We start from the raw sequence: 25,838 nt of genomic DNA on the forward strand, positions 1-25,838 counted from the left end.
GGATTGGCTGGGGGACTTCACATTGCTCACAAAACCCCAGCACCTTCCCTAGGGGCAGCAGGGTGCAAAGCCCACTCCCCCAGAGGGGCTGGGGAACCCCCTGCGATGGGGGACATGGGAACACAGCTGCCAGGGCTGACTGCAAAACCCTTCGAGCAGCTACACAAAAAACAGATCTCCTCTGTCTGAAGTTTAATGGTTCTGACAGAGTTTTACCAGGGGGAGCAGAGAAACAAAGAGATGGAGCGAAAGGACATTGTTCTAAAGCAAGGTCAGGTAGCAGCCTTCCTCCCAGAGAGAAGCTCCTAAAATTGCAGGCTTCTGGCCCAGCTCCACCTTGCTTGCTCTCTCAAGCCATCATCCTCTTGAGTTGCTTCCAAAGGAACATGGAGACACCACACTTTCTCCACCAAGGGACTGTCTTTCATTGCAAGCTGTAGAGCTCTGTTCTCCAGGTTATCCAGACAAAGGAGTGACAGCTTCCTGAGGTACCTGTGAGATTTTATGTCTCTAAAGGACTTTTCAAGCTCACCTCTGCTTAAGAGCAGCTGCTGGGTGGCATGAATAGGGCTAAGAGAAAGAGGGCAGGTGGGAGGTGGTGGTAACATTCGTCTTTATTAGGTAACAGATGCCCAGGAGCCCTGGAATAGGGTTTTCAGACAGCAGATATGTTCTCTGGGGAACCTCCCCACCACCAGTTGCATCTTGTATCACAAAGCATCCCTACTCTGAACTCCATGTGGATAAATAGACTTTCTTCACATAATCCATAAAACAATTTCCTCCCACCCACAAACAAAAAAGTTACAGTATATACACACACATATAAAAAAAGTTGTAGGGACAGATGGACAGCAAATTTCTGAAGAGTGTAGAAAAAACAGGGCAAAGATCCTTGCCCTGGAGGGGGCAGAGACATACCAGCCATGCTGGGACCCTTGGTGGTTCATGCTATTCACTACCTGGGTTTCAGCCCAACAGCCTCTCCCAGCTCCTGGCCCAGCCAGTACTCCCTGCAGCCCAGCCCCCAGAGCTCAGACTACCATTAGTGACAAAGTGAAACCTCAGCACCACTCCTTTCCCAAAGCCTTACCTCCCACTTTACTAAAGCACAGAACTTCCCATGTGTTGCACGCAGACCTGGAGAAATACAAAATAACTCAGAGGCTGCCACAGACAAGGAGTTTCTGTATTTTAGGGAAAAAAAAAAAACATGACCAGGAAGACAGCATGAGCGCCAGGAAAGAGGAAAAAGAATCAGGAGGAGGCAATCCACCCCCTAAAATAGGATCACTGATAAGCTAGGGAACTTTGGAATGGGCAATAAAAATGTGTACAAACCCAGCAGCTGTTCTGCACACTCAGGATACCAGCTCAAAGCCAAAGTTGCTGCTACTGGAGCATCCCCTACACTGATCAGACACTCTTGAGAGCAACCTCTTTCCCTCAAAGAGCTCCCTCTCCAACCACTGACTCCAGAAAGCTAGGGACAGCCCTGCCAGTAGGGCAAGAAGCTCAGGTTACCAGCCATTGCAGCTGGGTGTCCACCAGCTATTCCCCAAATAAAGTGGGGAAGGGAGGTAAACACCTTCTGGTCCCCATGCTTTTGTCCCCAGCTACAGACCACAATCACTGGGAACAGGCTTTGCTGTGAGACAGGTTTCTCCCGGCCCTAGTTTCCACCTTCTTGAAGCCAGGAAACTCCAGGACTAGCATTACCTGTGCTCAATCACTGTAGCACATGAAATTCCCGTCCCAGATGCCAAAAGACCCTGTGCAAAGGGAGACCACGAACCCCTATCTTTCTCCTCTCATTTTGAAGGAGCTCATTCCTCTCTGCAAGAGCTGGATACATGTAAAAGCTTCTTGAAAAACACTCTGAGCTCCGTGTTTGCCGGAGTTGGGCAGTACAGGCTTGATTGGGACAGGATGGGTTTGGACTGCTGCCTGTATCTAAACGCTTCGAGCTGCCAACACAGAGAACATGCCGGCTACACACAGGGAGAAACAGCGATGCCCCCTTGCCAAAGGCTCGTTTCCATTTATGCACGTGAGAGGGCAACCACTCTGCACTTCTTTGGAGAGATGCAACAGGAAAGGCAGAGAGAAAGAGGGCAAACCGTTCCTGCCCTGTCCCAAATCCGCCTCCCCCTCCTGGAAAGTCACAGGCAATTCAACACCTGCAAGTCAAACTGCTCGGAATAGCAACGGTAATGAAGTTGGGAGACTTGCACCTTGAACCAGTGCCTCCCAAATCCTGCAGGAGCTATGGAGCAGTTGGAGAAGGTAAGGAGAAACACCTGAAGACACGTTCTGGGACTGGGAGTTGAGTAAAATAAAAAACTGTTTCTAAAAATTGTTTCTGCATCAACAAAAAGGCACCAGAGAAGCATTCACCCTTCACGTCAAGTGCAGGGCACAGCATGTCCACCTCTGCTGCCACCCAGCACGGATGACCAGGGATGCCAAGGTCTTCCACCAGCCCTGCTTGTTGCAGGCTGCTACAAACCCACCCCCTGCTGAAAACCGGAGGCAGCTATCACAGGAAAAGACGCATGAAGCAGAGAGGAAGGGAAATCTGCTGCATTTGTTCCCCATGTTTTTGTAAAGCCACAAACACTCCTATAAAAAAACCTGTATAAAAACCGTAGAGAAATTTTCCAGGCAGTACTGGCCCCAAGCGATACTCCCAGAGCACCTAGGTAAGTTGGGTCTAGGGGGCTTCGGTTTCCTGACACACAACTCAAGGAAAGCTGGTGCCTTCCCCTCTCTTTTAGGAACAGCCTCAGGCCCCAGCAGCCCCACGGGACAAGGCTTGAGCAGATCCTCTGCCCTCCCCAAAGATTTCTTTCTGCAGAGGTGTTTGGAAAGGGAACAAAATACCCCTGAGGACAGACACGGGATGTGCCGCTTCTCTATGCCGTGGGCTCGTGGGCTTCTCTCCCAAGCAGGGACAGGTGATTTGTGTTGGGGCTGCACTTCCCAACAGCCCCAGGCATAGTGAAAAACCACAACTAGACAGATTCCTGCTGCAGTGCCTGAGAACAAGCAAGGAGGCTAATAAAGCTAAACCTGGGGCAAGTTTAGAAAAAAATCAAACCCAAAACCCTCCCTCCCTCTCCCACCCCATCATGATCCCACCAGCACAGCCCTAACCTAGCACTTTTTCTAAGCTCCAGAAGGGAAGTCCAGGCTGATGTTCAACCAGGCTGTCTTTGCACAAAGGGGCCCCATGCTGGCATTAGGAGGCAGCGATGGCCGTGCCCCCGCTGAGCTTGACGATCATCTGCTGGCAGTCGTTGCAGGAGCGTTTGTCCCCCACTTTCTCCAGGGTGCGGGCAGCCTCAGCCAGCAGCACGGCTCGCTGGCCCGGGGAGGACAGGAAGGAGAGGGGGAGATGGCGACAGGCCAACAGGATGGCCGTGGCTCGCTCCCTTTGGCCCGGCAACGTGTCCAGTTCACCTACGTGCAAACAGGAAAGAGAGAAAGGTCACAACAGAGCTACCACCTGCATGAGAAAACCCCACCACACGGGCCCACAACTGCCACCAGCAAGCATAAGCTTCTCTGGCTGGCATGCCCTAGCTGAGCCAAGAGTAGGGGCACCCTGAGGGCCTTTAGGCTAGCAGAGGAAAGCACTCTGAGCTAGAGTCAGGTAGGAACTGTCAGTCCTGTACTCTACAGAGACAGTTCCTTTCAGCTCACTTCCTAGGGCTCATCCCAACACTGCCATGCACATTTGCCCATTCCCTTACATCCTCCATCTTTTGGCTCTTCCCTTTAGAATTCCCAGCTTCTGCATTTGCACTGACTGCTCCAAAGCCCACACTGCCAAGTTTTGTGCACATGTAGCTTCATGAAAACAAATGTTTTCCACTCTGTTCGCCAACACCTCCAGCCCAGGGCTGGCAGCTCACATTAGCTGGCTTGTGGAGAACACGGCAGAAGCATCGCCTTGAGCCACAGACTGATGGGAGCTCATTACCCTGACACAGCAGAAGACACTGCAGGTTGCATCTATGCCCCACACCCTGGCCAAGGGCTGCCCCCTCCCAGCCCCACAGGCAGTGGGTCACTGCCTGGGCGCCAGGGCTGACCTTGTTTGCTGCTCTGGGGTGTGCGCCGCCTCAAGCTGTGCTCCAGCAGCTGGTGGGTGCGGGTAGGGCTGGCACCTGCCATCAGGCGCACAGTGGCCTCGTGGAGGAAGACCTGGAAGGGAAGGCAGGATGGAAGATGAGAGGTGGGCTGGCACAGGGATGATGCTGTGGCTGAACTTCTGTCATCCCCCAGCCACCACATTTCAAGAGCAGAGCACTGACACCTTGACAAAAACAGAGACCCATTTCCACGCTCCTCCCTCATCTTTCCACCTGTCTCTGGGGAGTTTGCAGGTCAGGGCAACCATGAGGAGGAGAAAAAAAATTTGACACCTAACTGTGAGTGGCCTGAAAAGGGGAAGAATTCAGAGCAGGGAACAGGCAGAAAAATCTGAGAGCAAACCTTGGCACTGTGGTCCAGGCAGGGTTCTCAACCCAGGCTGCTAGTGCAGTGCTTTGGTAACAGCATCAAACTCTGAAATCCAGAGTTTGGCCAATACCAGGACAACTCCCTTTTCCAAGTTTTAGCCTGTACTTCCTCTACAGAGGCTTAAAACTAGATTAAACTGAACAGAAGGGGAAAAATGCCCAGAAAAGCACTTGGGGCTCTAGAGATGCCAAAGACATCTGACCCTGCAGCCACTCAGCAGAGCCAACATGGCAGAGGACACCTCCTTCCACACTCCACAGAGGGACAGACCCAGCCTGAAGCCACCTTAAGGGACAGGATGGCATGGTATTCGGCAATACACGTGTTGATGCTTTTCTGTGCTTCCCCACATGCACTGAGCTCCCACCGGAGCCTCCCTCGTCACCCAGCAATACAAAGTACAGAGGCTGGTAGCAGCAGAGCATCCCACCCCATGTGCCCAAACCACTCAAGCTCACATACACCCTATGTTTCCAAGGGCAGCAGGCTCCCATCACCCCCAGGAAGAGCTATAGGTAAGCTGGAGGTGGAGCAGGCCGGAGAGGCGAGCCATCACCTTGCGGTAGGCGGGTCTGAAGCTGTGGGCCAGCTTGCGCAGGCTGCCGAGGTCGCGCTGGAAGCCCGTCAGCTCGGGGGCCGAGGCGTGGTAGGTCTCACCCAGTGCCTGGCTGGTGTTTGCCTGCTTCTGCCACAGGCTGGTGCGGAGAGAGAGCAGCAGGTCACAGGCCAGCAGCTGGATCATCTGCAAGAGCCGGGGTGCCCGGGCACACACTTAGTAACACATAGCACTGGGAGAGGAACAAGCTACACGGCTGCTGACACAGCCCGTGGGAAGGCAGCCACAGCACCTCCTGCCCACCTGGGGGGCTCCCCTGCCCTCTCTGCTGTGTCATCCCATCACAATGCACCAAAGGGAGCAGGCCTTTGTCTTTTGCCCAAATAGCATCTTTCGATCAAGAGGTCAAGAAAACATGTGCCAAGGGCACATTGCACCCATGTTACATGCCCTTGCCAGCACCTTCCACTGGGATCAATGCTAACGAGTACAAACTGATCCCACGGAAACACAGTCTTCTGCAAAGGCTTTCCTGCCCAAATGGTGATGCTAACTAGTGGGAAACAGCAAAGACAGCCTTGCTACCTGCAGAGAAAAAAGAGGCAGTCTTGGCACAGCCAACAGCAGCTGCCAAACGCCTTTTCCCCATCTGCTGCTGCCCCCTAGCACCGCTCCCGGCTCTGGGAGGGCTCTGCCTGTGCTGCCGAACAGAGAGTGCCTCTGTACTGCACTGCAGAAACATTGCACAGTCACTGCCACAACATGCAATGCAACTACAATGCACTACAGCTGCCACCCAGCAATGATGAAAAGGACCAGAACCATGTCCCATATGCCATGGAGGGGAGCTCCAGCTTTACGTAATCCTGGAAAGAAGAGAAACAAGCCCCACACAAACTCAGCAGTAGCACAGCACAGTCACACTTCTGTATCAGAGGATTCAAACACTCATGAGTGTGGCCCAAAACAGAGCAGACTCGACTTAGTGATGTCCTGTTTTACAGGTATCACCAGCTTGACCTGAAGGAGAGAGATGGGTACTTTATGTCTGTTCAGGGCCAAATTCAAACTGGTCAAAGCACCAGAAAGAGGAGCCAGAGCTGAGACCATGCCCAAGGAGACGATGCTGTGTGGCTCTGCTCCCCCATACAGCAGAAGCAGAACAATGGCAATGCCCTTTGCAAGGATAGGGAAGAAGTCTCCCTTCTACTCCCATGATACACAGAGTGTATGGAGAATGCAGCTACAACAAGGAAGTCACACACCTGCAGCAAGACCAACCTTACAACCAGGACAGACCATGTGTTATCCCAGAGCTTATAATGCTTACATTGTTGAGGACAGTGCTGGACATGCCACTGCTCATGTTGAGGCTGTTCCACAAGTGACTGCTGGCTCTCTCACAGTGACCCAGGGAGCTCTGCTGTCCATCTGCCTTCCCAGACAGAGAGGCCTGCATGGCTTTACACATGTAGAAAATGGCTTTCACCAGGGCATTCCTGAAAGAGAAAGCAGGCTGCTTTCAAGCAATACCATGTCATGCTGCCACAGAACCAGCTTTCAGTCTCCCACCTTCAGGGGATATCATCATTCCTTAGACAGAAAAAAGATGGCAATTGTTCCTCACCTACACAGACGCACAGAGAAATGAGAGGAAGGTGGCAAAGATTCTTTAGTGCAAAACAACAGAGATAGTGACACCATCCTTTCCATCATCATGTGAGTTTTGTTTGATTTTGGAAGGTGGGAGACTGTGCAATTAGAACAAAGCCAAAAGACATCTCTAAAGAAGCAAGAATGTCTGATTTACAGACCACAAGCCTGGACCTACACATAAACTGCTCAGCACATTGGCATTTGCACAGCACAAGAGACATGCAGCTCCAGAGCACAGGTAGGTGTGACTCTACAATACAGCATAGGGGAAGTAGTCACCCCTATTTAGAAGGAGCAGGGGTTTGAGAAGTGTATGAGGCTACGCACTCTGACATCTCCAGGGATTTTGGCATGCGCTCCACTTCTGCAAAATGTGACCTCACAGCTGCATCATCCCCTCGGAGCCAAGAGATTGCCATGGCCACGGCTGCTGACCACCACCGGCACACCACGTCAGGACCTGCAAAACAGAACCATCAGTGCAGCCCAGGAGAGCACACCCAGCTCCCTCACACTTGGAGAAGCAGACAGGTATCATGGGCCAGTGCCTTCTGCTGGCAATGATGCTAACGAGCCCAAACTGATCCCACGGGAACTCAGCCATCCATGTGAATGCTGAAATGTGCTGCAAGAACACAAAGGAACTTGGCAGCATGCAAACACACTACATCTGACTGCAAGCAGAGTTTTGGATGGCATGTTTGTATCTTGTCAACAAGAACTTACCCCACTAACTTGTCTAGAAATCTGCTGACTTCCTTCCTGACAATGATCTCCACTCACCACCCCAAAATAACAACTCCACTCATAGATACACTCATGATGGGCACTAATCACCATCAAGACAGCACATCAGGTTCACTATATAACTGCCTTCATTATTTAACATCCCTTCAATAACTTCCCAAAGCCTACTTAGGGCCGAAGGACACATGCTCTGCTACTCTAACCTGCTTTTCAATTCCATAACAATATTGACCCAAACAAAGATTTCCCTTTAAAAAAAATAATTATTTAGTTTTCCTTTTATGCTTGCTCTATACATTTTAGGTACAGCACAATTAGTCTGTGTCTAAAGGTGCACCAGCATCCCAGTCAGCTGCCAGGTGCTGTCTGTACCAACACCAAGCAAGACAAATACTCCAGCAGCCTGCTACCAACCCAGACCAGATGAGCACACGAATCAGAGGGATTCTACAGCCCTTGCTGTCCCACTAAATATATGCCAAGGGACAAAAACAAGCACCTCCCAATATATGCCCAGAGCTTGCCTACAGCAGAGGTTGCAGGTCTCTGAAGACTGAGGAATATATCTGACAGCTACTGTGAAAGCAGGGGCAACCCAGTTCAATAGGTAATTAAGTGGAAAAAAACCCTTCCTGTACTTCAACTGCAATCCTGCTATGTTTATTTATATGCTCCACCCTTCCTCTCACTTTCCATTGCCAGGAGCAAGCTCTCAGGTGAGGGCACAGGGTTCAGACTGGAACTAAAACATTGCCCAACAAAACAAATAACAGCAGTCCCACCTGGGCCCTCAGCATTACAACACACAGCCGAATTTACAAGCCTCCTTAATCACTCTCTTCCAATCTGAGCTGTGGTACCACACTGGCATGCAAACAGGCCTCATTCCAAGGACTGCATTTCTCCTTGACCAGAGTTTGAGAGGTGGTAGGGAGAGGGAATTTGTATTGGCAGTAGATTCTGCAGCTAGGAGAGCTTCAGTTCCGCCAGACTCACCCAGGGCAGACTTGAGTACAGAATTGCTGGCAAAGGGTGGGGCTCCACTTCCCATCGAGTCCAAGAAAGAGTTGAGCAATTTCAGGTACTCCATGGCACCCGAGAATTCACTGAAACAAGAAGCAAGGCAGACCTTTGCTATGCTGTCAAACAGAAGATACCATAGCACTACTCATTGGTCACAAGGCATATTTGAACAGTGGGCCATTAAGCCCACAGAAAGTTCAAGCTCTACAAGTAAAACAACACTGCTGGACTGAAGGGACCATCCTGTGAGAAGAAGTGCAGAGCAATGCTGCAGAAGGAGCAGCCTCACATCTCCCCTTTGTGACCACCAGCACAGAACTAGATTTAACCTCAAGTCTCACCTCAAACATGGATACATGTTTCAAGTTGATTGCAGGCTCCTTTTCAATCACTGCCTCCAAAAGAGGCTGAACTATATTTCTCTGATTATTTGCATATATGCAAATATGTATAAATGGAAGTGACAACATGTTCATAGCATTGGTCAGAGAAAATAGCATATGCAGCAACGACCTAATTTACTGGGACATGCTACAGATGAAGATCTTGAGCTCCCACCCCTAGAGGGGGACAAAAAAGCTTGCTATTTTATTAAGCTCGTCCTTCCCATGAGGAGACAGGACTCCCACAAGTATAGTGACAATCCACCTCCCTTATACAAATCCTGCTACCTTCTCTCATCAACAGCAGCATGTGATTGCATCAATTAAACCAAATTGCTGCTCCTTCTCTACTAGGAAACACATACGAGATCGAAAAAAACTCCAAAGCTATAGGCACAGTATTTTCATTACACAGGTAGAGAAACTGGGTTATCTTCCCATCTGAGGCTTTTACCCACACTTTTTGGGGACAGGATCCTTACAGAGCTTCCTATGTATGTATGTAACATTTGCCTGGCACCAGCATATCTGGAGATCAGCTAGAAACAGTGCTGAATTACTCGCAAAGGCTGGGGGTCTGCCTCCTGGGGAGTCCAGGAGAAAGCTGGACATGGTTCACTACCAAAAGCTGCTGGTTCACACCTGCTTTCCCCTTTCATTTGGTCGAAGAGCTCAAAGACAATGACAATTTTGTTCATCATCTTTCCTCCTCTTGCCACATGTCTGTTTGATTCTTTACAGTGGGTAAATGTTGCACTTCAGTTAGGAGAACAGCCATGCACCAAGTAGCAAGCTGGTGGGTTCACTCTGACATGCCAGACCTTCACGCTCTGACAGCCCCAGACATATGTCCTGGTCTATAGAAGAGGTAGGTGCACGCTAATTTTAGTGCTCCTGAACATTAAACTTTGTCTCAGCAGAGAAAGCGTCATCCATTTAGTTGAGGAATCAACCAGCATTGCCAGCTAACACCAGAAATCCCCACCACACCCAGGGTCACCTTTGAGTTAAGAGGTTTTCATATAAAGAGGCAGAGCTTGCTTTGCTAATAAACTGGTGGTCAGACTAACGTTGTCATTCCAAGCCTTTAACAAAGACTAGCCACTCAGTTTGTCCCACAGAGCTCAGTCAGTGGTTATGAGCTCTGCCTCAGAGCCTGTTGCTGCGGCCAGCAGTGCCCAGTGGGACACACATACTCACCACGACTCCTCCTCCTCTTGTCCTGCTACATCTTTCCTAGTCTGAGGCTTCATGAGTGAATCCACTGCTCGCTCTAGCAGGTTCTCACAGAATGCCTGATGGACTTGTGCAATGGGATCCGCTAGAGAAGGATAAATCAAACCATTTAACTTGCATATGGTCACAGACATCTCCCAGTACACCCAAAAAGAAGAATCAAAATGCAGGAAAGAGCACAAGGAAAAATAGTAGAGGGAAATTCTTGAGGAATTAATGCAATGATTTATAGAGACCAAGTTTTTAGGGCTTTTTTATTCCTTTAATCCACTTATAAGGCTGCAGCCTTTGGCCAAAGGTCCCTCTCTCACTTCAGCCTCTCATCAAAACAGTGAGGACACTGCTCTGCAGAAGACAAACACTCCCCAGACATTCAGGGCCACCTCCAGGTTGTGTTCCAGCAGATAAAGAGACAAGCAGTATGACACAGCACAGTACACAAAGGGAGGCAAGCCAGATCCTCCAGACTGAGGAGACATTTTAGGTCCTCATGCCCTCACACCCAACAAAACCACAAGCAGGTTTTACTTGTGGTTTTGTTGGGTGTGAGGGCATGAGGATACTGTGGATAATTACTATTATCCACAAACAGGATGGGCATAAAAGAACAGACTCTCAAAACATGACACCCACTTTTGCCCCAGACAAAAGTGGGAAGACTGCCAGGCTCAAAGTGCTGGGGTGCCCCACACTTGGAAATGAGCTGCTCTTACCAGGATTCCTCTGCGTGCAATACAGACTCTCCTTTGCAGCAGACTTCACTGTCCAGCTTCGCTCCACAAAAAACTTCTGTCCCAAGGGATGGCACAGCCAACGCAATGAATCGGGAATGGCACTCCGCTCCGAGCTGCACAGGCTTTGAGCCTGGCTTAGAAAGTAGCTCTGGTAAAAGGAGAGGATAAGATTGAGCATCTAGGGAAAGAGTCACACCACCAAGGACAAAGCTCATATCATAATTACAGCTCGTATCATAATTGCAGGTCACATTATAATTGTAGTGCTAGCAGATGCCCTCTCCCAGATACAGCAATGCCAGCTTCCAGGCTTTCCTAGATCCCTGATTGGAGGTGTGATCAGAGAAGATATGACAACTCACCGCTAGGAAGCCAAGCTTGCCTCCACAGCGGGTTTTCAGGCCAACTGCAGCTGTCAGGTGGATTTCTGCCATTGTGCTGGGTGGGATTTTTTCTTCTGCACACTCAGCCAGATTCACAGCACACAATGCCATGTGCAAGCCTGAGTAAGCTGAGCTGGAGGGAAGTTTACCTGTACCAGGAGGAGAAGGAAAAGTGTTAACTTTTATGCACTAGTACCAGCTACTAAATGCTACTATAATTTCCAGGGTAGCTATTATTATTTAGCTGTTATCCTAAAGAAACAAGAACCTGTTGACATGAGAAGCTTACACCGCTGTTGCTTCAGCTGTTTTTACAGAGCTCTATTATTGCATAGACCAGTAGTGTTTTGGTAAGTGGCTCCTAAAATTTGTCAGGCTAATTTCTAACAGCAGCCCTCCCACAGGAGAGAGGTTGTAGTGCTCTCCCTGTATGCTTCAACATCAGCTCTGAGTCTCTTCATTCAGGAAAACCAGACAGCAGATCTGCCACCTCTGCTCCCACCTGTTATGTGGAGCTGATGGAGTTTGTGATATGCCAGGGCTGCATCCCGAGCGCTGGTCTTGGCCTCATCCTCGAATCCTGCAGTGGCCTCCCTTGCCCGCCACTGATGAGAGGTCCTCTTGAGCAACCAGCGCACCAGTGCCAGCTTCTGCAGGCTATAGCGGATCACATTCCAGGACAGGCTGCAGGCCAAGTCCAGGCGGGAAGCTGGCAGTGCTCGTCCGAGTACCGACAGGCAAGTCTGCAGGTTTGACGCAGCTGCAGCAAAATCACCCTGCAAATAACACAGCGAAAGATTCAGCAACAAAAATCACCATCACAGACACTTTGAGATGTCCTTGGCATTGGGAGCAAGACAAACTGAGCTTCAAGACAGGACAGATTTTTCGCAAATGGACATCAACACAAAAACTGAGAACATAACAGCAGTTTACACCAGCTTGAGATCTGGCCCTAAACATATCTTTCCACACATGGTTCTGATCCTGCACGTGATCCTTGCCCGTGAGACACGCCAACACTAGGTGAAAAGAGCTTCCTGCCTTGTCAAACACATGGAAATTTCAGGGTCCCCATATAAAAAGCCAAATGTTTTCTCAACAATAGAGAAGACTTCCAATGGGCTGGAGGACAGCAGACAGACTCAGGAGAGACCAAATTCTGGACAAAACCAAAGATGCTGCTGCCAAAAATTGATAGAAGATGCAGTAGCTAGGAACAAGGATAGAAGTTAGGAGCCTCTTCCACTGCTTCCACGCCTCACTAACTTAGGCTAAGGAGGACAGCAATCTGCTCAGGACAATCTGGCAACAGCTTCTCTGAAATCAGACAAGATGATCTACTCCAGGAATACCATGCTCCTCCAAATGCCAAGCCACTGCCTCTTTGGGAAACACTTACCCACAATCCCACAATCTAAAAGATGCTTTTGATGCAAAACGAGGAGTCAACTTTACCCGTGCCAAATCCAGGTCTGCCTGCTTGCGATGCCTCCAGAAGGTGACCGAGGACCTCGAGTGCAGCCGGGTCACTGGCTCTCCGTGCACCAAGAGCTTTATGAACACGCTCAGGACAATCACTCCATTCACGAGCCACAGGATTAGGGTGGGCATCATCCAACCAAACCAACCAGCTGCACCTGCAATGAACAACCCAAAAGGAAAGTTAAAATCTAACCTGCACCCCAAAAGCTTAGTGACATGATGAGCACAGACCCAGGACGACATCCTTCTATGTTTGTTACATGTTTAATCAGCTTTTGCAAAGACTGCAGTTATATCAGGAAACACCTATATTAACACCTCTTCATCCAAACTCCAACCCTCAACATTCCCAACTGAATGACTGTTTTTACAAGACTGATGTTAAAAAAAAAAAAAATATCAGTACTTAGTTTTCTTAGAGTATTTTGTCTCCTGATTCTTCCATAAGACACACCCGCAAGTACTCAATACTTTCTGATCTTAGTTAAATTTACAAAGTGACATGGAGGAGCTATATTTACCAGTCAGGGAAACAACTGCATGCCTACAGCATCCCCGACCCTCTCCTAAGCTGTTGCACCTTTGATTATGAATTTTATGGAATAAGTGTGTCAAACAAGCCAGTTGCAAGACCCCATAGCAACAGCACAGTAATACTTTATTATTAAGTGACAAAAATCAGTCAGTTACCTCTAAAACAAAGTGAACATGCCTCAAAGATTGGTAAAGATAGGAGGATGTCCATTACCCTGAACTACTTTTCAAGGGTCTATGCCAAAAGCCCAGGCTGCTGGGCTACAAATAGGTGACACATCAACCTCAGCATACTGAGCCATGCCTGGTTTTATGCAAGAACACTGGATGTGAACTGGAACCATGTCCGAGCTGGCTCTCCTCCCATGCCCTGCCCTGCATTACTGCCCCTCCCCACCCATTAAACAAAGGTCACACAACTCCCTGAACACACAAAACCGTCCTACTGAACCACACGACCATCCACCTCGTGGCTGGCATCTGTCCAGCTGCAGGTGGCTTTTAGGGAGACCATGTAAGGCTGGGCATCCTCCATGGCTTACACTATTCTAGTTCTTTACCTGACTCAATAGTCAGCACGTTCCTGCCAGAGCCATGGCGCACCAGGCTGTCGGACTCGGGGGTTCCTCGGGCGTCCAGGAGGGATGTCAGTGGGTTGAAGGAAAGGCAAAGGAATGTGAGAGCACAGAGGAGTATTCGAGAGCGATCCACCATACCAAGCGCCACAGGAGGGGAGTCAGGCTCATCTTTAACCTTCAGGGGAATAGCAAGGGAGAGAAAAGAGGAGAAAAACCCCAATGCTTGTTATTCCAGAGCACAAAAAATGTTTATGTCAAGGAAGGGGTAGGGAAGGAGAAACAGAACATGTACAAATTCGCTTTTGAGCTCTAGATGAGCAAGATCTCCAGCAAAGCTTTTCCCAGCTTAGTAAGAAAAGTCTGATACATTTGAATGCCTTCAACTTCCTAATGTGTCTAGTCATTTCAAGTATTAACTGGATCCCTGGGTTAGGCTAGGATTAACCTTTGCTGCCCTTACTCTTTTGAGGATCTCCCGGAAAATCCACTTCTGTGATATCCACAAAACAAATGTGTAAGCCAAAGACAGCCAACAGCTTTTTGTTACTCTGATTACTTATGATCTCATTAACCACAACTGATGTCATCATGCATTTCCAAGTTCTCCTCCTTTACTCATTGAACATACACATCCTAGAAAGCTGTGGGCTCCTTGGGTCACGAACATGCACTGTGAGTGCACAGAGACTGTACAGGGGCTGAAAGATAAGCATAGCTCTTCCAGCAGCTAAGGCTGGGCTCAGGTAATACAGCTCAGGAAATCACCTCAATCATTTAAGGGAAGATAAAACACACACATGCACTTTCCTCATTCTCACAAAGGATCTCTAAGCCCTACAGATCTGCTTGCCAGATGTCTCCTGGTTCCACTCTTGAGAATAAGGAAAATTTAAATCCTGGCTCTTACACATCCTGAAGTAGATACCTTGAATTCGACAGTTAAGGTCTCAAATACCTTTGCATCATCAAGGAGTGGGCTTCCTGGCTCTGAATCAATGGAATAGGGAGAGAAGCCAGCCTGGGATCCTGAATCAGAGGCTGGAGGAGACATCAGCAGTACGTTCTGGTTGAAGTCATCTATCTTCAGATCCACATCATTGTCAACCAAACTGCTTAGGTCAATGCCCTTCAACAGCTCTGCAAAAATCAGAGTGCATTACATACATGTTTCTCCATCCTGAGTCCTATCAGTAGCTCTCAGATTGGCTCTGCCATCTGGAGTAACACTAGCCACTATCAATATAACCTCTGTCAAGGATAAGAAACTGCAAGACACATCCTGCATTCACGCTGACTGCCCCCCTGTGCTGCAGAGCCTCCACAACTTACTGTTCTTCTGGTTAGCCAGCTTCAGAACCATGTTCTCCTGCCTCAGCTTATGGTTGGCCTGCTGTAGGTATTTAATGTAGTCAATGGCTTTTCTCAGGACTCCAGACTTGTGCATCTGTAAGGAATTAAGATGTACAAAAAGCAGTTTATATAAAGAGTATCAAAGGGTCACTCCTGCCTGTAGGAATACCACAACCCTTTGTATCATGTGGTGATAGGAAAGGGTGTAAAGGGCCTCTCAGCAGCTGCAAAGGAACCAATAGCAGAGCATGCTCTGTATGCAAGGTATCAGATGGATGAGGTCTCTCAAAGATCTTATAAAAGCAGTACAATGGAAACAGATTCACTTTCAAATTACAATGGAGTTCACACCTAGGTTTCAGCCAGAAATGGCCCTTTGAAAGTACCACAGTTTGTAAATGAAGTGGATCTCCTCTGGCATAAAACAAGCTGCTGTGTGATCACTGCTTAATTCTGAGATAAGTAGTTCCCTCCTTGCTTCGCTTGCTTGGCCATCTCCATGAAAATCCTTGCTTCCAGCAGCAGTGGGCAAGTTTATCTTCTAAACACAAACCAAAAGTACTATGAGGCCACTGCACACTACCCATGTGTTGAAAAGCATTAAGCTTCCACTTCCAGCACGAGAAGGTGACTTCACTAGTGCACTTATTTGTGCAGCGATCACAGAAGATATCACAAATACTACTGCCTGCTCCACCAACATGAGGTAAACAGAGTAGGACAACCCTGAATATGTGGTACAAGAAAACATCCAATATTTGAGCAAGCAAGAGTTTTTACAGCTCAATACCCAAAGGAAGTAAGTGGGAAAGCTCTGTAAACTATCATCCTTATTGCAGTCACATGGAAAAGGAAACTTAATTTAAGCAAGATCTGGTCTGGCAGAGTTATCAAAACATCCACTTGGATATTCTACCTAGAGGGCCTCTTTTAAGTTAGATCTAATATAAGAACAAATGCAGAAGGCATAGCTAATTTTCAAGAAACAGTACCACTAGCATAGTAAAGTTAATATTTTACAGATGACCCTTCCTGAATACAATTATCGATCACGAGTGATTCTCACCAGTCTCACCCCAATACACATGTGCATGCTACTAACAGGTACATGTACCCAAAAGCTTCATTCGGTAGAGCAACAAGCACCTGAAGACAAATTATTTATGACACCACACTTGCCCTTATTTCCCATCTTTACCTTGGCATCTGTCCCCATGACAAGATCCTTCAGCTCAATGATTTTGTCATTTATGGACGACCGATAGCGCTTTTCAATGATGTTGTGAGTTGTTCTCCTCTCTCCTTCTTTAGGTGGCTCAGGTTGCTTGACACCCCCAGGAACTTGTTTGATAGGCACCTTTTCTTGTCCCACCATCACTGGCATTGTGGTCAAAATGGTCCCATTGCTCCCAACAAGGGTCTACAAAGATTGTGCATAACAAGTGTCAAGAGCAATCAGCCAGTTTAGATAAGGTTTACGATGGCAAAAGAAAAAGGAGTAAAAAAAAGAAGCAGGAAAAGTTGGTACAGCTCAGAAGATATGTGAGATGCCAAATTCCTTCTATCTTTCTTAGCTGGCACAAGCATTGGCACAGCAACACAGGAAAAATCTGTCACTCTGGCTCTCACCCTGGTCACCGTGGAATAAGAACATCTCTTGTTCCCCAAGTGCATCAGCACTTCTGCCAATGCTACACTCTGTTCATCCACTTAAATAGAGAAAGGGACTGAGGCTCCTCCTTGTTCCCACAATCCTTACACTCCAAGTGTCCAAATCCACCTTTTCTCTGGACAAATAGTCATCAAAACAGGAACAGGCTACACTACTTCCAGTGACACTAGTAATGACCATGCTAGAAAGGATCCAACTATTAATAAAACACCTTTGGCTTGAGGAATGCAGTTGATTTGAATTTGATTAAATGAAGAAAAAAATCCATAAGCCATCAAAATGCCTTAATATGAGGAGCTAAGACTAATGAGTGATACAGAGCAGCATGAAAAATTCAAACTTGGACATCTAGATGTAGGACAGACCATCTATAGCAGACTAAAGCAGTATAGTATGTACTCAGAGATAAAATATGATGAATCCCATCAGAACAGTTGTACAGAGGGGCTCCTGAGACAGCTGTAATAAAAGAAAGTTTAGACTGCTTAATCCAGCAAAGCAAGATTGAGAAAGGCACACGTGTTCTCTAAAGTACACCAAGGATCAGGGAAACAAGTAGCTATGGAGAGTAAGAGTTATTTCTGTCAAAAGATAAACATAAACTAGCCATGAGCAACTTCAGGAACAATTTCGACTCTGAAATAATCTTCTAATTGGGATATCAGAAATTAATTTCATTTCACTACAAGCTGCAGCTTGACAAACGTGGATTTAAGTTCTATGCCTTTCCTTGGCTAATATCCACCAAATTTCAGAGTGTTCAAACATGCTTCAGATAGACACAACCTTGAAAGCCTCAAGTTGTATCAAAACATTATCTAAAAGCAAGCATGTTAATTGAAGATTTTAGCCTGACTGCTAATAAGTATGTAAGCATGTACCATGCTATTGCAGACAAAGTCAAAATTTAAGTTCACACTTGCAAGTTTATCTCCCCGAGTAAATATTTGTACAGAGATATCTGTTCAGAACATCCAAGATCACACTAAGTGTTTCTTGGGGGGTGTAAATTTCTAAGAGTTGATAGAAGTGGAGGCCATGATGCACAACTGCCACCTCCAATGATTATAACAAATCCCCACTGCAAATACCCTCTGAAAAGTAGCTTAATTAGTTGTCACACTCAATATACTAGTACTAGACACTAGTAAGGGGCAAAAGAAAGTTCCACAGGTACTCTGAGCAAGTTAGCTTTTGGTTTAAAGATAAAACCTGGAGATTTTAGGTCACATTCCTCTCCTCATAATACCAGAAAAAGGTAAACAGAAATGTGCCCTTGGTCTTTGCTTACTGGCCATGGGACGCTGCCAAACAATACAAATCTGTGTGTTTAGCCTTGACAGAAACAGGGTATTACTCGCCCTGGACGTGTGTAGAAGTGCCCTCAAAAACCCTTTCTGTCTGCACCACGAGAGAACACTAAAGCTCAAATCTCTTCCTAGCATTAATAGGAAAGACCATCAGAGAGGAGAGGGATGGAAGAACATCCATAGGGTACCTGTAGAGCTGTGGTCTGAATGGGAGCAGTGAGCGCTGTCAGTGCTGGGTTCTGTACTGCAGCCATAACAGGATTGCCATCTGTTTTCAAGGTTGTCAAGACCAGGGAATCAGTTTTTATGATCTGAGGTTGGACGAGAACCTAGGTTGAAAAGAGTTACAGGTGAAGAGAGCAGGCACATGTTTCCTTGCTGATCTCAGTAGTCAGAGGTAACCACAGACAGAGCTGTTTACTTTACAACTCAGTGGATGGCAAAAGAGCAGGGTGAGTATTTTTTTCACCTGTGCCCTGCATGACCTCAATGTTTTCCATCAGCCCCAATGCAAACTCTGAGCAGGTGACAGTCTGAACAGCACTGGAGGGAATGGAGCAGAGGAACCACCGGGACAGCGGTTTTCAAATCAGTCACCAGAAATAAACAAGTACGTAAAAACACAAAAGAGCTGAGGGAAAACTGCTTTACCCTCTCCAATTACACCTATAATTAGCTCTCTACATTAACTGTCTGAGTATTCAGTCTAACACAGCTAGGACAGCCTGCTTTGGCAGACCCATCATAGCTTCTCCCTGCAATTTCACTGAAAGGATCTGTACCATTAACATCAAGCAGACCAAAATCCAATGTAAGCTGTTTTGCCATAACACAGGTTGCTCTTATTTCTTTCAAATACCTTGTTGATTGTCAAAGAACACCAGAAATGGCACAGCACAACTGAACTATAGCAACTTTGTCATACTGAGTCCCATAGACAAACATTTTTATTTAATACAAAAATGCACAAGAGTGAAAAAAATCTTGCAAATGTTTTAATACAAAATCAAATGACACTGTAACAGTAAAAATATTTTTAAAAACCATGACAGAAAAATTGGAAAAACACATTCCAGTATCAACCAGTCCTTATAAGATGTGGTAGAGATTATGGACTTACAAAGAAGTAGGCAGAAGTCAAAGAAAGCCTGTTCAAGTAAAGTTTCCAACTGGGTTTGGCAGTACCAAGTTAAAGTTGTTTTAGACAGCATTTAGTTAGTGTTTTAGTGAAAACTGTTTCTGAGCATTGCCCAGAAGCTACATCACAAATAACAACAGGGACTCTCACACATGACCTGCATGAAGTAAAATGCTTCTGGGACACAGGCTGGCTAGAAATACCTCTCGGATTTAAAAATGTCTGTGCAAAAGCAATCCTAACCAGAACTGCCACCCCTACAAGCTTCACCACTTCTCCCCTGGCAAGCCAGGACACAAGACCCACTGAAGCACTTTCTTGTTCTGCTGGATCCCTGTATCATTCCACACTTTTACTTACTGGAACTTGCTGGACCTGTGGTGCAGCAACGGTCTGGACCGTGGCTGGCGTTAAGGTCTGGATGGTGCCGTTGGCAGCCTGCGTCAGAACTCGCTGGGCCTGCACAGTCTGCACCTGCTGCTGGATCGTGACCGGCTGGACTTGCGAGGACGTCACCAGGCTCTGGACTTGAGGCTGGAGAACTGAAAAGCAGAAAAGATGTCAGAAATGGTCGAGAAACGCAGGTCTCCCTTCTGGAGCCTGGAAATGCTCCTAGCATCACTCCTTCCCTGAGCTTCTTAGTCGGCAGCATTCATCCAACACATCCCACATGTTGGGAAGCTTCCAGCTGCTTTGGTGCCTTCTGCAAGAGGACATTGCACTTAGAATAGCAGCTTTCCAGGATGCACAGAGGATCAGCTAAGAGAAAATAAAGCCAAAACCCTTTAGTCTGATAGCACAGAACTCATTATTTCAGTGACATTATGCAGTACATCCAACCTGCACTCTCCCACTCCCCCTGATCTTGGTGGACCGTAGGATCCTATTTGTCATGTAAACAATCAACTGAAGAGGATCAAGTCATCCAGCATTCACAAAGGAAAATCCCACCATTGCTAAATATCCCTACAGGTGTCTCTGCTCAGTGAAAGTACTGAGCTCCAGAGTTTGGTAGATAAAATGTGCCTTCATTCCAGACTGCCATGTGGGAGACCAGATCTCCCCGGTGCACCCATCAGTGGGAGAACAGGGTTGCCAACAACTCTGTTTTAAGATAAACTTTTCTCCAGTGTCCCAAGAGCCATAGGACAGAAGGCCAGGCCAGAGGAGAAGAGCAAGACAACAATTATGGTAAGAGGCCACACAAAAACACTTAAGATCTCATTTATGACAATTTCTCATGCTCCCCAACTCCAAAGCCATGCAGGTAGGAGAAGGGACACCCCACAGGCAGCATCACAAGGAAAGGATCATCAGGCTTGTCATGTCTGAGGATCCACTTGGAGTTTGAACACTGATGCCATTTACTGCAAGTGCATCAGGCACGTCCATAGCCTGAGCATCCTGAAATCTCGAGTGCACCAGGCACACCTGCAGCCTGAGCACCGCGAGCACTACCTTGGAAACTTGTGGCCGCGTTCTGGTAGATGACTGGCTGCTGGATGATCCTGGTCTGGGGAGCAGAGCTGAACGTTGGTGTAATCATGACAGCCTGCTGCTGGAGCTGAGGCTGCACCGAGGGCCGCGGCTGGAGCAGAGGGGCCGAGCGTGGAGGGGCTGGAGGTGTCGTCTGCGCTGCTTTGACCGGCAGGCTCTGGAGCTGGGGAGATGCAGGGGGCTGTGGGAAGGTCTGGAGCTGCACCTGGCTGTAGGATCGCTGCAACTGTGGCTCCAGGGTCCCACTGCTGCTGCCACTGCTGCTGCTGCCCTGGAAGGTGCTGCACAAGGGATCCGAAAACAGATCGGGAAAGTCTCCTGCCTGGTTACTGACAAACTGCAGCATCTCTGTAAAACAGAAGAAAATTAGTTCAACACTATTTTATCAACTGCATACTTCGATATATGCCATTTTCATCAGGACTGGAATTATGGTGTGTATCTAGAGCTCACAGAAGGGAGCTCTGGGTCCTTCAAAACCTTCAGAGAACACATCACACCAATGCAACACCTCCACAGAGAGACCAAGAAGTGGCCAGCAGCACAGCACTGCCGATGCTGCTCAGAGCCAAAAGTAAGACCCTCCTACAACACTTTTCCAGACAAGAAGATCCAAGCACAGACTAGAACTTAAAGCCATCTCCAACATATATCTAAAATAATAGAGTCTTGTTCCATCACTCCTTCAGTTTAACCCTTGTAGAAGGAAGAAACCAATCACCTCCACAATTCCAGCACTAATCATTCTCCCACCCAACTTTTGGGGAGATTTCAAGCCCCTTATCTGTTCTGCCCCGCTGAGTATCTGAAAAATGAAGAGACAGGACAAGAATTCATCTTACCTTTCTTTTACTTACAAGCATAACAAAAACTGGGGAAAAACTACTAAAGGAAACAACACTTTATAAAACTGTAGCAGGACAAATCCCTGTATGTGTTTAAAACCTCAGAATAACTTTTTCTGTTGGGTTTCTGCCTGCAATCACTGCACAACAGGTTCTCTCCACCCCACCTTCTCCAGGATTTTACCAGCCCACATCAAGAGGCTCCTAATGCAACACCATAGGCCTTCTCCCCAGAGGAGACCATTCCACAACCAAGAGATCATTGTTTATAAGCAGAGCTTCCTCTTCCCTCCATCTAATCCAATTTAATCCAATTAGGCACCTTAAGATACCTGAATGCTTTCCCTGATCTGTGTGCAGGCATGAGGAGTCAGACATTCTTCCCCACCCCAGAATCTGCCCATGCTGCAATTAGTCTTCCATGGTTTTCTGAATATCCTGTTTGTTTTTTTTCTGGAAATAGGCAAATAGGAAACCCACAAACCTAAAAATAATAAATACGGGTTTAGGAAGCAAAAAATAGATTTCGGATTTATAGGAAAAAGTATGGCAATGAGCTCCTTACACCCGGACTTTTCTCATTCACAAATCCCAAAGGATGTTGCTGCTGTGATTTATGAAGCAGGTTTGAAGCAGTAAACCTTTGAGAACAAGTTTCCATGGATTATGCCCCAGCAATAAGAGGGCTATTAATTTGCTCAGCTCTCTGAAATGCCACCCACGCATTATCCAATTAATTTGTAGGACACTCCTTTGTCTGAAACAGAGCAAAGGGATGAATCCTCCTCTTGCTCCCTCAACACACATTTCAACATATTTCTGTGATACTCTTCCCTTTTGATAGCAATCCCCCCACACCCTGACACAGATTTAAGCATTGGCCATGACCGCTGCTCTCAAGAAGCAGAGTCTATTGGATGGAGTAGCCTGGGAGATGTGTCCTCCTGACCTCTTCATAACCTGACACTAAGTGGGGATGCACAGTTCCCCCAGCATGAGGCAGCAGCCACCATCAGGGACCAGCTGGACCAAACCCTTGTCTCCACTTTTCTCTACAGAAAAGAAAGATTTTTTTTTTTAATGCATTGCCTCAGTTGGCTTTCACAAAACACTACCAGAGCAAGGAGGGCTGTTTCAAGATTAACATCTAGATGGATATTAAAGAGCTCTTCATGTTCCAACTGACTGCAGCTGAGACCATCCCAAATAACCTTCAACATGATAAAACTGATAATCCAAACTAATTCCCAAACTTTTAATTCGATGGTATTGCTATTTCACTATCAGACAGCATAACTGCAACTACGGAATAAACATAAATCAGATGGGATTTGCTCTGGAAGAGTAAATTTCAGCAAAGTAACAAAATTGCAAGCACTGTGTTTTAAAGACTGTTGTGTTCAACGCAGTAGATTTAATATCTAAATAGAACTACTCCTGCTCTCACAAGTTAAATCACATCCTTATGACAGACAACTTTGACTAAATGCAAAAAGTCTAAAGGTTAATTCTGAAGAATTAAGACTGCCAGGGGATCAAACCCACCTCTTTTAAAGGGCCCAAGAGCTCTCCTAGTAACAACACCCAATAAATTAAAAGCAAGAGAAACAGCCAACACCCCAAATCTAAATCTCTGCCTTTTAAAACACCTTCACCTACCCAGAAATCAGTGTCTACACTCACTGTGAGAAACCTCAGGTGCTTCTGGAGGACAAACCATCAGTGATGAACCCAATGTCACCAGAGCACCTGCACCCTCTGTGCTGGAGAGGTCTCAGGCCCTAAAGCAGAGGTACATGATCCTGCAAAAAAAAAAATTCCAGCCCAACCCAAGGCTGAAAAATGTCAACAAGGTATCACAAAACCAAAACTGAGCCCACCAAGGGTTTCTGCTGCTTTTATCAGCCCAGAGCCTGGATACCAGGCAGAAAGGCAAAAGCTGGGCTTCAGCTGCCTCTCCCAGGAGATGGCCCAGCTCTCCAGCACACACTTTTGTTTCCTCACACTTCTGGAGATGCTGTGCTCTGAGAAGTCGAAAGCAGTGGAGATCCCAGCCTCAACAGAAACAACCTCTCTGGCCTGAACCCTGATGTGCTTCGCCCCGACAACCGACCCAAACCTCATGCTCCATTGTTACCCAGCAGTGCCCTGCCCGCAGGAAGATGCCCCTGGCTGGTGGAGGAGCTTGTGCTGGGGCAGGAGGCAGAGCCTTTGGACTCAGCACTGGGGCTCCCTGGCCACCCTTGTGCCCTGCCATGAAGTATGAACCCAGTGAGCACTGACATCCCAGAGCCCACCCACCACAAAAAAATCAAAATCCATGCAACAAGCAGGGAGGAGTCCCTCAGCCTGTATGGGAGAGGAACACCCACAAGATGACTTAAAAACTAAATTAAAATCCTTGCAGCATTTCAAATGCTGAGATGAATCCATACTGGAGCACAAAAAAAAGCAGGATTGTCATGTATCTTCCCCCTGCTTTCCCCAGGAAAATCCACCCCTGGAGCTGGGGAGGAAAGTGAAGCTCGTTTTCCTAAGTTACTCATCGCTCTGAATCACACCTCCCAGGGCACACCTCAGTTCAGAGCCATCGCTGGGTTCATCCATTCGTCTCAGTTTCCGTGTGGAACCTGAGAACTCATTACGTGGTGCTCAAACAACAGCTAACACCACCTTCAGTGTGCATTATCAAACTTTATCAGCAATAACTGAGCCCATTGCACTCTCATAACACACATTCTTCTTTTATGACAAAAGGAAAAAGGAGTATAGATTTTGTCCCAAGCTACGTGGCAAATCGGTGTCAATCAGAAATCTAAAAGTACTGGTATAATTTTATCTCCCAGCTGCTAAACAAGGATATTTCGGACATCCCCAAAGCTGAGCTCTGTTTGGGATTACAGCCCAGCAGAGCAGTGAGCTAAACCAGGAGCTCATCTCCACCAGCCTACAGCACAGACCACACCAAGAAATGGCATTTTAAATGGGGTTTTTGGGAGCTGCTTTCTGTCGCCAAAAATACACATGAAATAGGCGTCACACGCAGGCGCTTCACTTTGCTGCACTTCGCTGAAAAACAGGGATTTTCTCACGGGTCTGAGCTGTGCCAGCGATGCAGTAAAGTTTTAGGATGACAGGGGAAAAGGGAAATTTAAGCAGTTAGAGCAGTTTCGATGCAGGAGGGCTCGGAGGCTCGGCCTCCCACGGGCACTCAGTGGCGGCACGGCTTCAGCAATCGTTCACCAGCTACTCCAAGAGAGCCACGAGGAAACACGAGGGGAACGCGGGCCGTGCCGTTTGCCCCGCGGGTCTGCGGCAGGAGCAGGGGGACACGGCCGTCACCTCCCCCGACCTTTTCCCGCGCCGGACACCGACAGGAGGAAGGGCTCGGCGGCTCGGACCCCACAGCCCCACCGCCTTCCTCCGGTTACGGCCGCGACTCCACGCGTGGGGCAGCCCCACGGAAGTCGCTCGGAAGCGCTCCGCCGGCAGGGGAGACACGCGTGGCCGCTCGCCAGGTGAACGCCGCCCGGCGGGACGCGAACCCGCAACCCCGCCCGCACCCACCCGGGCCGGGGGATCCCCGCTCCGCCCCCGCGCGTGGAAGCCCGTAGTGCCGCGTGGGAAGCGCACCCGCCCCGCGCTCGGGGGGACAAGCCAGAAGCGCGGTCCGAGGACCACCCACACGTCCTCCCCCGGCAGGGGAGACCCGAGCGCTCCCACCAGCGCCACGCGTGAGGAGCCCACGCGCGCCGTCCCCACCCCACCCCCGCTCCTTCCCGCGGCGCCCACCGTCGATGTCGCCCAGGGTGAGCTCGTCGCCCAGCTCGGTCAGGGTCTCCATGTTCTCGGCGGCCAGCTCGCCGCCCTCCATCGCGCAGGGCCCGCCGCCGCCCCGAGCGCTCAAGCGGACGCCGCTGTCGCTGCCGGCGGGCGCCGCCGACCCCGCGCCATCTTGGGCCGCCCCGCGGCCCCGCCCCCGCCGGCCCCGGTGCGCGCGCCCCCCGCGGTTTGTTGTCAATGAGACCAGGTCGCCCCCGGCCAATCGGCGGCCGCGGCGGCGCGTGGTGTGATGGCGCGTCAGCGATCAGCAGCTGCCATTAGCATAGCGCGCCCCGCCCCCGCGCCCCGCATATTCATGAGGGGGCGGGCCGGCCGCGCGGGGAGAGGCAGCGACACCTCCT

The 25,838-nt window shown here is 48.3% G+C and overlaps 1 protein-coding gene across 1 annotated transcript; it reads right to left on the reverse strand.

Annotated features, from left to right (window-relative positions):
• Nucleotides 1-596: 596 nt before the first annotated feature.
• SREBF2 (sterol regulatory element binding transcription factor 2) lies at nucleotides 597-25,643 on the reverse strand. The gene is made up of 19 exons (XM_085048442.1): nucleotides 25,447-25,643; nucleotides 20,771-21,157; nucleotides 19,673-19,854; nucleotides 18,363-18,503; nucleotides 16,391-16,612; nucleotides 15,172-15,286; nucleotides 14,798-14,979; nucleotides 13,825-14,017; nucleotides 12,704-12,885; nucleotides 11,748-12,021; nucleotides 11,225-11,394; nucleotides 10,842-11,010; nucleotides 10,093-10,213; nucleotides 8,483-8,592; nucleotides 7,067-7,199; nucleotides 6,414-6,582; nucleotides 5,084-5,269; nucleotides 4,098-4,209; nucleotides 597-3,462 (listed from the first exon to the last, which is right to left on the reverse strand). The coding sequence occupies exons 1-19, from the start codon at nucleotides 25,526-25,528 to the stop codon at nucleotides 3,242-3,244; spliced, it is 3,351 nt and encodes a 1,116-aa protein (XP_084904568.1). The 5' UTR covers nucleotides 25,529-25,643; the 3' UTR covers nucleotides 597-3,241.
• Nucleotides 25,644-25,838: the final 195 nt, after the last annotated feature.

This window comes from Lichenostomus cassidix, chromosome 1Aa (genome assembly GCF_008360975.1).
Source record: "Lichenostomus cassidix isolate B80296 chromosome 1Aa, HeHo_3.0, whole genome shotgun sequence".
In the NCBI taxonomy this organism is placed as follows: domain Eukaryota; kingdom Metazoa; phylum Chordata; class Aves; order Passeriformes; family Meliphagidae; genus Lichenostomus; species Lichenostomus cassidix.

Excerpts from the sequence above, each read along its gene's own strand:
- SREBF2 (XM_085048442.1), bottom strand. The coding sequence starts at position 25,528 with ATGGAGGGCGGCGAGCTGGCCGCCGAGAACATGGAGACCCTGACCGAG. Across the intron at positions 11,011-11,224 it reads GCAAGCTTGGCTTCCTAGCG|AGCTACTTTCTAAGCCAGGC; the intron begins GTGAGTTGTCAT and ends TCCTTTTACCAG. Across the intron at positions 10,214-10,841 it reads TTGCACGCAGAGGAATCCTG|CGGATCCCATTGCACAAGTC; the intron begins GTAAGAGCAGCT and ends ATCCTTCTCTAG.